Source organism: Oncorhynchus mykiss, chromosome 8 (genome assembly GCF_013265735.2).
Source record: "Oncorhynchus mykiss isolate Arlee chromosome 8, USDA_OmykA_1.1, whole genome shotgun sequence".
Classification (NCBI taxonomy): Eukaryota; Metazoa; Chordata; class Actinopteri; order Salmoniformes; family Salmonidae; genus Oncorhynchus; species Oncorhynchus mykiss.
This window is the reverse complement of record NC_048572.1, coordinates 73,130,981-73,147,295: the sequence shown is the minus strand read 5'-3', so window position 1 is coordinate 73,147,295 and position 16,315 is coordinate 73,130,981. Positions and strand designations below refer to the sequence as shown.

Here is a 16,315-nt window from a genome sequence, read left to right as displayed (position 1 = left end):
GCAAATAGCGTAGAATTCTAGCAACCAGGAAATTACAAAGCGATTTACACTAGTTAACTCAGCCACAAAGTCAGATCCGCTTTCCCATTTTGACAACAGATGCCACTATGGCGGGAGAAATCAGTAGATGAATATCACAGCGTATCACAACACTGGCTGCTAAGTAATACTGTGAAACACTATCATTCCACTATTAGCGTCAGATACAGGTACAGTACCAGTCAAAAGTTTGGACACACCGACTCAAGGGTTTTTCTTTTTACTATTTTCTATCAAAACTATGAAATAACACATATGGAATCATCTAGTAACCAAAAACATGTTTAACTCCCGAGTTGTGCAGCAGTCTTAGGCACTGCATCTCATTGCTAGATGCGTCACTACAGACAACCTGGTTCGAATCCAGGCTGTATCACAACCGGCCGTGATTGGGAGTCCAATAGGGCGGTGCACAATTGGCCCAGCGTCGTCAAGGTTTGGCCGGTGTAGGCTGTCATTGTATATACGAATTTCTTCATAACTGACTTGCCTAAAGGTAAAAATGTATTTGTATTTTTTAAACAAATCAAAATACACTGCTCAAAAAAATAAAGGGAACACTTAAACAACACAATGTAACTCCAAGTCAATCACACTTCTGTGAAATCAAACTGTCCGCTTAGGAAGCAACACTGATTGACAATACATTTCACATGCTGTTGTGCAAATGGAATAGACAACAGGTGGAAATTATAGGCAATTAGCAAGACACCCCCAATAAAGGAGTGGTTCTGCAGGTGGGGACCACAGACCACTTCTCAGTTCCTATGTTTCCTGGCTGATGTTCTGGTCACTTTTGAATGCTGACGGTGCTTTCACTCTAGTGGTAGCATGAGACGGAGTCTACAACCCATACAAGTGGCTCAGGTAGTGCAGCTCATCCAGGATGACACATCAATGCGAGCTGTGGCAAGAAGGTTTGCTGTGTCTTTCAGCGTAGTGTCCAGAGCATGGAGGCGCTACCAGGAGACAGGCCAGTACAGGAGACGTGGAGGAGGCCGTAGGAGGGAAACAACCCAGCAGCAGGACTGCTACCTCCGCATTTGTGCAAGGAGGAGCAGGAGGAGCACTGCCAGAGCCCTGCAAAATGACCTCCAGCAGCATGTGTCTGCTCAAACGGCCAGAAACAGACTCCATGAGGGTGGTATATGAGGGCCCGACGTCCACAGGTGGGGGTTGTGCTTACAGCCCAACACCGTGCAGGACGTTTTTCATTTGCCAGAGAACACCAAGATTGGCAAAATCGCCACTGGCACCCTGTGCTCTTCATAGATGAAAGCAGGTTCACACTGAGCACATGTGACAGACGTGACAGTCTGGAGACGCCGTGGAGAATGTTCTGCTGCCTGCAACATCCTCCAGCATGACCGGTTTGGCGGTGGGTCAGTCATGGTGTAGGGTGGCATTTTTGGGGGGGCCTCGATGTGCTTGCCAGAGGTAGCCTGACTGCCATTAGGTACCGAGATGAGATCCTCAGACCCCTTGTGAGACCATATGCTGGTGAGGTTGGCCCTGGGTTCCTCCTTTCCTCCTAATGCAAGACAATGCTAGACCTCATATGGCTGGAGTGTGTCAACAGTTCCTGCAAGAGGAAGGCATTGATGCTATGGACTGGCCCGCCCGTTCCCCAGACCTGAATCCAATTGAGCACTTCTGGGACATCATGTCTCGCTCCATCCACCAACAGACTGTCCAGGAGTTGGCGGATGCTTTAGTCCAGGTCTGGGAGGAGATCCCTCAGGAGACCACCCGCCACCTCATCAGGAGCATGCCCAGGCGTTGTAGGGAGGTCATACAGGCACGTGGAGGCCACACACACTACTGAGCCTCATTTTGAATTGTTTTAAGGACATTACATCAAAGTTGGATCAGCCTGTAGTGTGGTTTTCCACTTTAATTTTGAGTGTGACTCCAAATCCAGACCTCCATGGGTTGATACATTTGAATTCCATTGATCATATTTGTGTGATTTTGTTGTCGGCACATTCAACTATGTAAAGAAAAAAGTATTTAATAAGAATATTTCATTCATTCAGATCTAGGATGTGTTATTTTAGTGTTCCCTTTATTTTTTTGAGCAGTGTATATTTTATATTTGAGATTCTTCAAAGTAGCCACCCTTTGCCTTGATGACAGCTTTGCACATTCTTGGCATTCTCTCAACCAGCTTCATGAGGTAGTCACCTGGAAAACATTTCAATTAACAGGTGTGTCTTGTTAACAGTTCATTTGTGGAATTCCTTTCCTTCTTAATGAGCTTGAGTCAATCAGTTGTGTTGTGACAAGGTAGGGGTGGTATACAGAAGATAGCCCTATTTGTGAAAAGTGCATATTATGGCAAGAACATCTCGAATAAGCAAAGAGAAATGACAGTCCATCATTACTTTAAGACATGAAGGTCAGTCAATTCGGAACATTTCAAGAAAATGAAAGTTTCTTCAAGTGCGTTAGCAAAAACCATCAAGCACTATGATGAAACTGGCTCTCATGATGACCGCCAGAGGAAATGAAGACCCAGAGTTACCTCTGCTGCAGAGGATAAATTCATCAGAGTTACCAGCCTCAGAAATTGCAACCCAAATAAATGCTTAACAGAGTTCAAGTAACAGACACATCTCAACATCAACTGTTCAGAGGAGACTGCGTAAATCAGGCCTTCTGTCACGCCCTGATCTGTTTCACCTGTCCTTGTGCTTATGACCACCCCCTCCAGGTGTTGCTTATTATCCCCGGTGTATTTATCCCTGTGTTTCCTTTCCCTCTGTGCCAGTTCGTCTTGTTTGTCAAATCAACCAGCGTTTTTGTGTCTCAGCTCCTGCTTTTTCCAGTCTCTCTTTTCTCGCCCTCCTGGTTTTGACCCTTGCCTGTCCTGACTCTGAGCCTGCCTTCCTGACCACGAGCCTGCCTATCGTCTTGTACCTTTTGGACTTTGACCTGGTTACTGAACCCCTGCTGGCCCTGACCTCGAGCTTGCCTATCGTCTTGTACCGTTTGGACTCTAACCTGGTTTAGAAACTCTCGCTTGTACCCAACCTGCCTTTTGCCTACCCCTTTTGCTATAATAAATAACTCAGCTCAACCATCTGCCTCCTGTGTCTGCATTTGGGTCTCGCCTTGTGCCCTTATTCCTTCGTGGTCAACTTGCTGCAAAGATACCACTACTAAAGGACACCAATAATAAGAAGAGACTTGCTTGGGTAAAGAAACATGAGCAATGGACATTAGGCTGGTGCAAATCTGTCTTATGGTCTGAGTTCAAATTTGAGATTTTTAGATCCAACCACAGTGTCTTCGTGAGACGCAGAGTAGGTTAACGGATGATCTCCGCTTGTGTGGTTCCCACCGTGAAGCATGGAGGAGGTGTGATGATGTGGGGGTCCTTTGCTGGTGACACTGTCTATGATTTATTTAGACTTCAAGGCACACTTAACCAGCTTGGCTACCACAGCATTCTGCAGCGATACGCCATCCCATCTGGTTTGGGCTTACTGGGACTATCATTTGATTTTCCACAGGAAAATGACCCAACACACTTCCAGGCTGTGTAAGGTTTATTTGACCGAGATGGCGAGTGATGGAGTGCTGCAACAGATGACCTGGCCTCTACAATCACCTGACCTCAACCCAATTGAGATGGTTTGGCATGACTTGGATTGCAGAGTGATGGAAAAGCAGCTAACAAGTGCTCAGCATATGTGAGAACTCCTTCACTGTTGTAAAAGCATTCCAGGTGAAGCTGGTTTTGAGAATGCCAAGAGTGTGCAATGCTGTCATCAAGGCAAAAGGTGGCTACTTTGAATTATCTAAAATATATTTTTATTTGTTGAACACTTTTTTGGTTACTACATGATTCCATATGTGTTATTTCCTAGTCTTGATTGCTTCACTATTATTCTACAATATAGAAAATAGTAAAAATAAAGAAAAACCCTTGAATGAGTAGGTGTCCAAACTTTTGGCTGGTACTGTATATTATTGACGTTTGCTGAAATTACAATGCAAAACAATGTGTAGCACCTTTTAAGAAGACATTTCTTAACGTTTTGTGAATCTGGGCCCTTGTGCTGTGCAATACAGCATGATCAAATATGCAGACTGTGTATATTTGTTTTCTTCTATGGCATTAGTCTTTGAGATGATTCTCTCACAACCATATTCCTTTTTCCATCTGTTCCTCTGTTCCTGTTCCTCTCTCTCTCGCTCTCTCTCTCTCTCTCTCTCTCTCTCTCTAACCCCCACACCTCCATCTCTCACCGTCATGGTTGGGGTTCCCTAAGGTCCAGGGTTCGTCTGAGTCGAAGTGGGTGTCCCCTCCAATCCCAGGGCCCGGGAAGTAGGCGTGGGCTAGGAACCCCCCCTCGCCGTCGAAGGGTGAGCTGTCACCGTGGAAACCTGAGGTGAGATCAATTTATTTTAACTTCAAAGTTTACACTAGGAAAACAGAATTAGGGCAACAGACATACACTGAGTACCCAAAACATTAGGAACACCTGCTCTTTCCATGACATAGACTGATCAGGTGAATCCAGGTGAAAGCTATGTTCCCTTATTAATGTCACTTGCTAAATCCACTTCAATCAGTCTTGATGAAGGAAAGGAGACAGGTTAAATAAGGATTTTTAAGCCTTGAGACATTTGAGACATTGTGTATGTGTGCCATTCAGAGGGTGAATGGGCAAGACAAAAGGTTTAAGTGCTTTTGAACGGGGTATGGTGGTAGGTTCCAGGCGCACCAGTTTGAGTGTGTCAATAACCGCAACGCTGTTGGAATTTTAACGCTCAACAGTTTTCTGTGTGTATCAAGAATGGGAAGCATTGTAGGAAGAATTGGAATCAACATGGGCCAACATCCCTGTGGAACACTTTCGACACCTTGTAAAGTCCACATCCCGATGAATTGAGGCTGTTCGGAGGGCAAAAGGGGGTGCAACTCAATATTAGGAACGTGTTCCTAATGTTTTGTACACACAGTGTAGTTTCAGATACAGTTTCCTCTCCCCAGAACCATTCCATACAATTCTCACCTGAGGCGAAGATGATGGTGATGTCCACGTCCCGACGGCCGCTCTCCAGGGCGCTGTAAGGGACAGCCTCGAAGCGGAGCGGCGTCACCCCTTGCCACACATCAAACGCACGCCGGATGGCATCGTGGGTCTCCCTGGCGCCCACTTTGGGAGTGACGTTCTTTATGCTGAGGGAGGAAGAGGGGGTGAGTCAATTAAGAACATCTTTGTATTTACATCGACAGCATGTTTTTACAATAAAGGCCTCGGCCCCGATTCACAAAACACTTCTTATGCAACAATTAAGAAACTTCTTAAGAAAAAAAAAAAAGAAGTTCATGGGATAATTTGTAAGTGCAATTCCTCAACAATATCTTAAGATTTAATGATTTTCTTATGAACTTCTCAAATATCGACTTACCCCCCCCCCCCATATTCTGAAATTGCATTTCCCCCACAGTTTTATCATTGGACTGTGATACAAAACAAGGAAACGGTGTGCTTTAGGACCATGCGGATGCCTCCGAGTGGTCGGGTAGGCTGTTTGGAGTGTTTATCCATCTAGATAAAAAATGATGTCCCCACCACTTCTAAAAGTTGTGCCCCTGCTTCTTAAGATGTTTGTTGCTAGGCAACCAATTTAGCTAGCTATGAAGCTAGAAATGGCAATCATGTTAGCATATTTCCTACTGGGATTACTGTTCTAAAACAATCTGGGTTTAAAATAATCAATACTGAAATAGTGATACTTATCAAACAAATCCCCCCCCCCCCCCCCCCCAAAAAAAAAAATGTAAAGAATCAAATTTTTGCTTCACTTTTCGCTTTAGGGAAAACATAAGAAATAGCGCAAGAACATTTCCAATAACATTTTTGAGGAATAGCACCTGCTTAACTTGATAAGTCTAAACTTAAGGAAAAAATAGCAGTAAAGAAGAAGTGCCTTCTTAGGTTTTGTGAATCTGGGTCCTGATGTTAAGAGACAAAATATAAAAGAGTGGAAAACAGATTGTGTGATCCATCCTGGGTGGGGTGGGAGGGGGGAGGGGGATTGTAGAGTTGGATGGTACCACCAGTTAGACAAGAGCCATTGTGCACTGGTAAGACAATATAAGACATTGACAATAATTGGAAGAAAATATTTAACACCTTGCTACATTTCACATCATTAAGATGAAGCTTTAGCACAAAGCAGGCCCCAACAAAAACAGCATTTTAAATATAGAAAAACAGACAGAAGCACATATCTGCCCAAATTCAAACCACCTCTCCCACTATTGCCTGGGGAGAATATTCTCTAAAATGGATGATGAGGCACTCTAAAAGTTTCACTTTTAAACTATTCCAACAAGCCCAGCAGCTTTCACTGCACTTTTAACATAGCTGTCGTTATCAGTCGTTTGCAGACGGTGAGAGCGAGAGAAATCTTCTTCCCCTCGTTTTCTCTCCCCAACTCATTTTTACAGAGCGAGTGCAGCCAGACAGCACAGCCAAGCAGACTGACATTCCATTAGAAGAGGTGCCTCATCAATTCACATGCAAGAAGGAAGGAAGGATTTGAATACATTTACAGAGTTATCGTCTATGCCGGCTGTAAACTGTCAATTTCCCACTGCGCCGAGGAGGACCCGTTATCCTGCTCTCTCAGACCCCATTAGCAATCACGCGTGATAAGATGGGGAATTTGAATATTTTGGTAAGATTATTGGATGATTTACATAGAGAATCTTAGAGAATTGGACAAGAGAAAAGTTGTCCTCGATCATCCTTGCTATTAAAATGAAGTAGTTTGTCTGCTGGTATTCTTAAAATGCAAACAAAAGTTAACTGCAAAGGAATGCAAAGAAGAGGTTGTTCTCTGACTTGACTTCTATTTACACACAAAATGTTAATCTGTGTAAATCAATTTCTGTGTGTGCCCATATGTGCTGTATCCAAGGAAATGCAGAGAGCATATGAGACCAAGGAGAAAGAGAGTGGAAGAGAGAGTGAGAACACAAATTAATAGCTACACTGACAAACATGGAACCCTATAATAATAGTTGACTAACGTCGCTCACCTTTAGGTGATGTGTGTACGTGCATGTGCCGGCCTACGTCTCTCACCTTTAGGTGATGTGTGTGCATGCATGTGCCGGCCTACGTCTCTCACCTTTAGGTGATGTGTGTACGTGCATGTGCCGGCCTACGTCTCTCACCTTTAGGTGATGTGTGTGCATGCATGTGCCGGCCTACGTCTCTCACCTTTAGGTGATGTGTGTGCATGCATGTGCCGGCCTACGTCGCTCACCTTTAGGTGATGTGTGTACGTGCATGTGCCGGCCTACGTCTCTCACCTTTAGGTGATGTGTGTACGTGCATGTGCCGGCCTACGTCGCTCACCTTTAGGTGATGTGTGTACGTGCATGTGCCGGCCTACGCCGCTCACCTTTAGGTGATGTGTGTACGTGCATGTGCCGGCCTACGCCTCTCACCTTTAGGTGATGTGTGTACGTGCATGTGCCGGCCTACGTCGCTCACCTTTAGGTGATGTGTGTGCATGCATGTGCCGGCCTACGTCTCTCACCTTTAGGTGATGTGTGTACGTGCATGTGCCGGCCTACGCCTCTCACCTTTAGGTGATGTGTGTACGTGCATGTGCCGGCCTACGTCGCTCACCTTTAGGTGATGTGTGTACGTGCATGTGCCGGCCTATGTCTCTCACCTTTAGGTGATGTGTGTACGTGCATGTGCCGGCCTACGTCGCTCACCTTTAGGTGATGTGTGTACGTGCATGTGCCGGCCTACGTCGCTCACCTTTAGGTGATGTGTGTACGTGCATGTGCCGGCCTACGTCTCTCACCTTTAGGTGATGTGTGTACGTGCATGTGCCGGCCTACGTCTCTCACCTTTAGGTGATGTGTGTACGTGCATGTGCCGGCCTACGTCTCTCACCTTTAGGTGATGTGTGTACGTGCATGTGCCGGCCTACGTCGCTCACCTTTAGGTGATGTGTGTACGTGCATGTGCCGGCCTACGTCTCTCACCTTTAGGTGATGTGTGTACGTGCATGTGCCGGCCTACGTCTCTCACCTTTAGGTGATGTGTGTACGTGCATGTGCCGGCCTACGTCGCTCACCTTTAGGTGATGTGTGTGCATGCATGTGCCGGCCTACGTCTCTCACCTTTAGGTGATGTGTGTACGTGCATGTGCCGGCCTACGCCTCTCACCTTTAGGTGATGTGTGTACGTGCATGTGCCGGCCTACGTCGCTCACCTTTAGGTGATGTGTGTGCATGCATGTGCCGGCCTACGTCGCTCACCTTTAGGTGATGTGTGTACGTGCATGTGCCGGCCTACGTCTCTCACCTTTAGGTGATGTGTGTACGTGCATGTGCCGGCCTACGTCTCTCACCTTTAGGTGATGTGTGTACGTGCATGTGCCGGCCTACGTCGCTCACCTTTAGGTGATGTGTGTACGTGCATGTGCCGGCCTACGTCGCTCACCTTTAGGTGATGTGTGTACGTGCATGTGCCGGCCTACGTCTCTCACCTGTAAGTGATATGTGTTCGTTGCCACTTCTGCCCCGTCAGTGCATACCTCCGCTTCCGCGACCTCGAGTTGCCTTTTAGTTTGTCTGGGTTCCCACACCTTGGCCTTTTCATCCAACTAAGGAGGGAGGAAGTGGAGGTTGGAGAGAAGGAAAAAGAAGGGATGGGGACGACAAGAGTTGGTTAGATAAGTACAAGAATCTGGTGACAGATATACCTACAGGATGTTTAACTGGTTATATTTGATGCCACAACAAGCACTACTCTGAACTAGAATACCCTACATAATGCCTTACATACTGCGGTTCAGTGGACAATGGGACAAGTGGTTCCCACTGTAAAATAGAGCTGCTTCCTACTACCCCTAATAACTACATACTGTACAGTATGTACCTTTTTCAAATGTATATTTCAGAATCATCAACAAGATTCAGCCGTGGGCTGATTTCTTTTTTCTTTTTTTCTCTCTTTTTTTTGTCTGGAGAAGATGGTCAGGGGGCCGGAACATACAGTAGACTGCAAAATGCAAACTGATCGCAAGAAGCCAAAACAGATATAATATTTGTCAAAGATCACATATAAACCAAATTTTATTAGTCACATGTGCCAAATACAACAGGTGTAGTAGACCTTACAGTGAAATGCTTACTTATGAGCCCCTAACCAACAATGCAGTTTAAAACACACACACACACACACACACACACACACACACACACACACACACACACACACACACACACACACACACACACACACACACATACATATATATATATATATATATATATATATATATATATATATATGAATAAAAGTAACAAGTAATTAAAGAGCAGCAGTAAAATAACAATAGGGAGACTAAATGCAAGGGGGTACTGGTACAGAGTCAATGTGCGGGGGCACTGGTTAGTCGAAGTAATCTCTCTATGCGTGGGAATACTTTGGAACAGATTTACAAAATGTAAATGCCTTGGAGCTGGTTTTCTGGGGGTTTTATTGTCCAACAATAAGACAAATCAAAAAAATGACCTATCAAAACATTGGGGGCAAATAAAATCCCCTGTGGGCCGCTATTTGGGGAACTGGTATATATATTACATTTTTAGTGCCAAACAAAAACATATGAAGAGTTTCATTCCAAAACGCGATATATGCATTTTCAGACATATTTTGAGATAGAGATCATGTTTCATCTTACCATAACCTGGGCTAGTGAAAAGACACATGATTTTATTTGAAATATATGCAAGGTAATTTTATTTTAGAGAGACAAATAATCATGTTTTGTGGTAAACGCTATAAACCCACCCCAAACAACAGAACTCCAATATAAAAATGATCCTGATTGGGTTTTAGACAGTATTGATACATAAATAAATATTAAAATACTACATTTGTTTCAACTATACTGTGCAAATATCACATAGCCAGTTTATTGTATCCAGAGGGTGAACAGTCTATACAATGTGTGTTTTCTTTTTGGACATTTAAGCAACTTTACGCAACAATTTTATGGGGGTTTTATGGGTTTTTCGATTAGGATAAATAAAGGGAAGCTTTTTCAGTTTGCTTATATACACTTTAGGGAAGGATTTAAGGAATAATAAAGACATTGAAAGTTCATTTGCCGGTGAAAGATGGATTGATTCTTATTGTCGGAGTGACACAGCGCGCTGTTTGCAGCCTCTGTATGTTTGCAGACAGTAGCCTATTGTTCCCCATTAGTGGATCTTGGCTCTCTCCATTTGTTTAGAAAGTTTCTATGGGCCAACAGGAATAGATATCACAGGCTTCAAACTGTCAAAGGGATCCATAACAAAAAAGTCCACAACACTCAAGAGCTCAAAGCTTACGTAACGCTAGGTAGCACGGGAACAGCTGAGAGTGACAGCGGTCTATGCATCTGGCTGACTAAGCCACGGGTTAGCCTAAATGAATAAGATACGTTTCTGATTCTATTCCTAAGTGTGGCAAAAATATTTAGGGAAACCTAAACCTATGGGATCGGTGTCCCCCCCATGGGATGGTTGAGCTAACGTAGGCTAATGTGATTAGCATGAGATTGTAAGTAACAAGATCATTTCCCAAGACATAGACATATCTGATATAGGCAGAAAGCTTAAATTCTCATTAATCTAACTGCACTGTTCAATTTACAGTAGCTATTACAGTGAAAGAATACCATGCTATTGTTTGAGGAGAGTGCACAGTTATGAACTTGAAAATATATTAATAAACCAATTAGGCACATTTGGGCAGTCTTGAGACAACATTTTGAACAGAAATGCAATGGTTCATTGAACCAGTATAAAACGTTGCACGTACAATGCTGCCATCTAGTGGCCAAGATCTAAATTGCCCCTAACCTGGAATAGTACATTATGGCCTTTCTCATTGCATTTCAAAGATGATGGGGGGGGGGGGGGGGGGGGGGGGGGGGGGGGGGGACATGTTTTTTTCTTTGTATTATATTTTTTACCAGATCTAATGTGTTATATTCTCTTACATTCATTTCACATTTCCACAAACTTCAAAGTATTTCCTTTCAATTGGTATCCAGAATATGCATATCATTGCTTTAGGTCCTGAGCTAGAGGCAGTTAGATTTGGGTATGTCATTTTAGCCCTTTAGCCTTTTTTTAAGGGTCCAATCCTTAAGAGGGTAACTCAACAGACAAATACAGTATAATGGACATGATTTGCTAAATGACTGACTTTTGTGCCAGCAACAAAACCCAGGACAGTGGATACAGATAGAAGCATTTTTAAAATATTGTTCTAATTGTAGATGATCAGTTACATAGCCTTTTTTTAATATTCCCCATGTAATGTTAATGGTTTCTAACATGGCTGCCATATAATTTAGAATTATCATGTAAATGCATCATAATGCTAATTCTGTTCAAGGGAGCTAACATAGCTGCCATATAATGTTGTATGTAGTGTTATGTCAATGTATCCTACTGAAGAAACCTCAATGTCCCATCTCTCTAAACACATGGCTCTGGTATGAAACATTCAATTCAGATGAAAAAATGCAAATGTACATTTTTTTCATTTATCACGTTTTGAAAATAAACACTTTTCAAATTATAGTACGCCACAAAAGTGAATGTATTACCACCAAAATGTGACATCTAGCTGAATTAAATGGTTCTTTCCATTCTGAGAAAAAAGTGGTGAGACTGAGTGCTGGCCAGGCTAGAGCTTCAATGACTGATCTATTTCCATTCAAACCCATGCAACACATGGAATACTGTGCTCACACATAACATGTCAAATATAGAGCCTCACCTTAGTGTGATATCACTTCATCAATTAAGCAAGAAGGGGAAGAATGAAAAGAGTTCAAATCTCACTTGGCACTGGGCTGCTGGTTAGAGGTCAAATCAAAACAAATGTTATTTGTCACATACACATGGTTAGCAGATGTTAATGTAGGTGGAGTAAAATGCTTGTGCTTCTAGTTCCGACAGTGGTGTTGGAGCTAATTCGGGTTAATCAGTGCAGGCTACAGATATTTATCATTGGTGATCATTACTTTTTTTGTTTCCTATTTTCCAGTGGTGTAAAAAGTACCCAATTGTTATACTTGAGTAAAAGTAAAGATACCTTAATATAAAATGACTCAAGTAAAAGTGGAAGTCACCCAATAAAATACTTCTTAAGAAAAATATTTGGGTTTTAAAGGTAAATGTAATTAGTAAATATAGTAAAACAAGTTTACTTTTTTATTTAACAAGAAAGTTTGATACTGTAAAAGTAAAAGTATAAATCATTTAAAATTCCTTATATTAAGCAAACCGGATGGCACAATTTTCATGTTTTTATTTTATTTACGGATAGCTAGGGGCACACTCCAACATTCAGACATAATTTAAAAACAAAGCATTTGTGTTTAGTGAGTCCGCCAGATCAGAGGCAGTAGATATGACCAGGGATGTTCTCTTGATAAAAGTGTGTGAATTGCATTCAAAATGTAATGAGTACTTTTGAGTGTCAGGGAAAATGTGTTGAGTAAAAAGTACAATATTTTCTTTAGGATCAAATCATCAAATCAAAGTGTATTTGTCACGTGTGCCGAATACAACCTTACAGTAAAATGCTTACTTACAGGCTCTAACCAATAGTGCGAGAAAAAAAGGTGTGTGTGTGTGTGTGTGTGTGTGCGTGTGTGTGTGTGTGTGTGTGTGTGTGTGTGAGTAAGTAAATAAATAAAACAACAGTAAGAGGGGTTGGGGGGAGGCACACAATGCAAATAGTCTGGGTAACCATATGGTTACCTTATTCAGGAGTCTTATGGCTTGGGAGTAAAAACTGTTGAGAAGCCGTTTTGTCCTAGACTTGGCACTCCAGTACCGCTTGCCATGCGGTAGTAGAGAGAACAGTCTTTGACTGGGGTGGCTGGGGTCTTTGACAATTTTCAGGGTCTTCCTCTGACACCGGCTGGTGTGGAGGTCCTGGATGGCAGGCACCTTTGCCCCAGTGATTTACTGGGCCGTACGCACTACCCTCTGAAGTGCCTTGTGGTCGGAGGCCGAGCAATTGCCGTACCAGGCAGTGATGCCTCGATGTTGCAGCTGTAGAACCTTTTGAGGATCTCAGGACCCATGCCAAATCTTTTTAGTTTCCTGAGGGGGAATAGGCTTTGTCGTGCCCTCTTTACGACTGTATTGGTGTGTTTGGACCATTCTAGTTTGTTGTTGATGTGGACACCAAGGAATTTGAAGCTCTCAACCTGCTCCACTACAGTCCCGTCGATGAGAATGGGGACATGCTCGGTGCTCCTTTTCCTGTAGTCCACAATCATCTCCTTAGTCTTGGTTACGGTGAGGGATAGGTTGTTATTTTGGCACCACCCGGCCAGGTCTCTGACCTCCTCCCTATAGGCTGTCTCGTCGTTGTCGGTGATCAGGCATACCACTGTTTTGTCGTCAGCAAACTTAATGATGGTGTTGGAGTCGTGCCTGGCCATGCAGTCATGGGTGAATAGGGAGTACAGGAGAGGACTGAGCTGAAGTAAAAGTTGTCAAAAAGATAAATAGTAAAGTATAGTATTTTTACTGAAGTAATTTACACCACTGCTATTTTCACTGATATATTCAGTCCCATTCTGTTTTTAAGTAATGAAAAATTGTTTATTGTGATTTAGATGACTCAATGGTCCTCAATGTGAGTGTACTGTAGATGTGTTAATATGTGAATGTGTCCGTGTAACTCAGTAACCCAATGGCGCCGACAGAGATGCCTCTCTTCGCGTTCTTAGGAAATTATGCAGTATTTTTTTTATTTATTAATTATTTCTTACACTGTTAACACAGGAAATCTTAAGTCTTATTGCATACAGCCGGGAAGAACTATTGGATATAAGAGCAACGTCAACTTACCAACATTACGACCAGGAATACGACTTTCCCGAAGTGGATCCTCTGTTCGGACCAACACCCAGGACAATGGATCTGATCCCAGTAGGCGGTCCAAAACAACGGCGCCGCAGAAGGGGCAGACGGAGCGGCCTTCTGGTCAGGCTCCGTAGACGTGCACATCGCTGACCGCTCCCGAGTATACTACTCACCAATGTCCAGTCTCTTGACAACAAGGTAGACGAAATTCAAGCAAAGGGTTGCCTTCCACAGAGACATCAGAGGTTGCAACATTCTCTGTTTCACCGAAACATATGTTGTCGGAATCGGTTCAGCCACCGGGCTTCTCCATGCATCGCGCCGACAGAGATGAACACCTCTCTATGAAGAGGAAGGGCGGGTGTGTATGCTTTATGTTTAATGACTCATGGTGTAATCATAACAACATACAGGAACTCAAGTCCTTCTGCTCACCCGACCGAATTCCTTACAATCAAATGCTGGCCATTTTACCTACCAAGAGAATTCTCGTCAGTTACAGTCACAGCTGTGTACATTCCCCCTCGAATGAACACCAAGACGGCCCTCAAGGAACTTCATTGGACTCTTATGTAAACTGGAAACCATACATCCGGAGGCTGCATTTATTTTAGCTTGGGATTTTAACAAAGTAAATTTGAGAACAAGGCTACCTAAATGCTATCAACATATTGATTGCACGACTTGCAGGGATAATACTCTTAATCACTGCTACTCTAACTTCCGCAATGCATACAAAGCCCTCCCCCGCCCTCCCTTTGGCAAATCCGACCACGATGCCATCTTGCTCATTCCGTCTTATTGGCAGAACCTCAAAGGGGATGTACCAGTGGCGAGAACCATTCAATGCTGGTCTGACCAATCGAAAGCCACACTTTAAGATTGTTTTGATCACGCAGACTGGAATATGTTCTGGTCAGCCTCAGAGAACAACATTGACCTATATGCTGACTCAATAAGTGTGTTTATTAAGAAGTCCATAGGAGATGTTGTACCCACTGTGACTATTAAAACCTTCCTTAACCAGAAACCGTGTATGTATGGCGGCATTTGTGCAAAACTGAAAGCGCGATCCACCGCATTTAACCATGGAAAGAGGTCTGGAAATATGGCTGAATTTAAACAGTGTAGTTATTCCCTCCACAAGTCAATCAAACAAGCGAAATGCCAGAACAGGGACAAGGTGGAGTCGCAATTCAATGGCTCAATATCGATACGTATGTGGCATGGTCTACAGGAAATCACAGACTACAAAAACAAAAACAGCCACGTCACGGACGTCGACATCAGGCTTCCAGACAATCTAAAACACCTTCTTTTCCCGCTTTGAGGCTAATACAGTGCCACCGTCGCGACTCACTAACAAAGACTGTGTCCCCCCTCTCCTTCTCCATGGCTGACGTGAGTAAAACATTTAAACTTGTTAACCCTCCCAAGGCTGGTGGCCCAGATGGCATCCCTAGCCGCGTCCTCAGAGCATGCGCAGACCAGCTGGCTGTTATGTTTTACGGACATATTCAATCGCTCCCAATCAAATCTATCCCAGTCTGTTGTCCCCACATGCTTCAAGATGGTTACCATTGTTCCTGTACCCAAGAAGGCAAAGATAACTGAACTAAATGACTACCTACCGGTAGCACTTACTTCTGCCATCATGAAGTGCTTTGAGAGGCTAGTCAAGGATCATATCACCGCCACCTTAGACCCACTTCAGTTTGCATACCGCCCCAACAGGTCCAAAGATGATGCACTCACCATCAAACTGCAAACTGCCCTATCCCATCTGGACAAAAATAATACCTATGTAAGAATGCTGCTCATTGTCTACAGCTCAGCATTCAAACCCATAGTAACCTCCAAGCTCATCAAGCTGGAGCCCCTGGGTCTCAACCCCGCCCTGTGCAACTGGGTCATGGACTTTCTGATGGGCCGCCCCCAGGTGGTGAAGGTAGGAAACAACATCTCCACTTCACTGACCCTCAACACTGGGGCCCCACAAGAGTGTGTGCTCAGTCCTCTCCTGTACTCCCTGTTCACCCACGACTGCGTGGCCATGCACGCCTCCAACTCAATCATCAAGTTTTCAGACGACACAACAGTAGTGGGCCTGATCACCAACAACGACGAGACAGCCTATAGGGAGGAGGTGAGGGCACTTGGAGTGTGATGTCAGGAAACCAACCTCTCACTTAACGTCAACAAAACAAAGGAGATGATCGTGGACTTCAGGAAACAGCAGAGAGAGCACCCCCCGATCCACATCGAAGGGACAGCAGTGGAGAAGGTGGAAAGTTTTACGTTCCTGGGCGTACTCATCACAGACAAACTGAAAGGGTC

General features: G+C 43.9%; 1 protein-coding gene across 4 annotated transcripts in view; it reads right to left on the bottom strand.

The window, feature by feature from the left end:
- The window catches only part of mmp16b (matrix metallopeptidase 16b (membrane-inserted)), a 41,291-nt gene that overhangs the window by 14,824 nt on the left and 10,152 nt on the right, over positions 1-16,315 (bottom strand). For 2 of the 4 annotated variants that reach the window (XM_036986166.1, XM_036986164.1), the window contains exons 3-6: positions 11,871-11,885; positions 8,575-8,691; positions 5,064-5,230; positions 4,294-4,431 (exon numbers count right to left, since the gene is read on the bottom strand). In XM_036986166.1, coding sequence (XP_036842061.1) covers positions 4,294-4,431; positions 5,064-5,230; positions 8,575-8,691; positions 11,871-11,885 — 437 coding nt within the window. The remainder of the gene's footprint in view (positions 1-4,293; positions 4,432-5,063; positions 5,231-8,574; positions 8,692-11,870; positions 11,886-16,315) is intronic. The other 2 variants (XM_036986167.1, XM_036986165.1) reach the window with 1 other exon arrangement.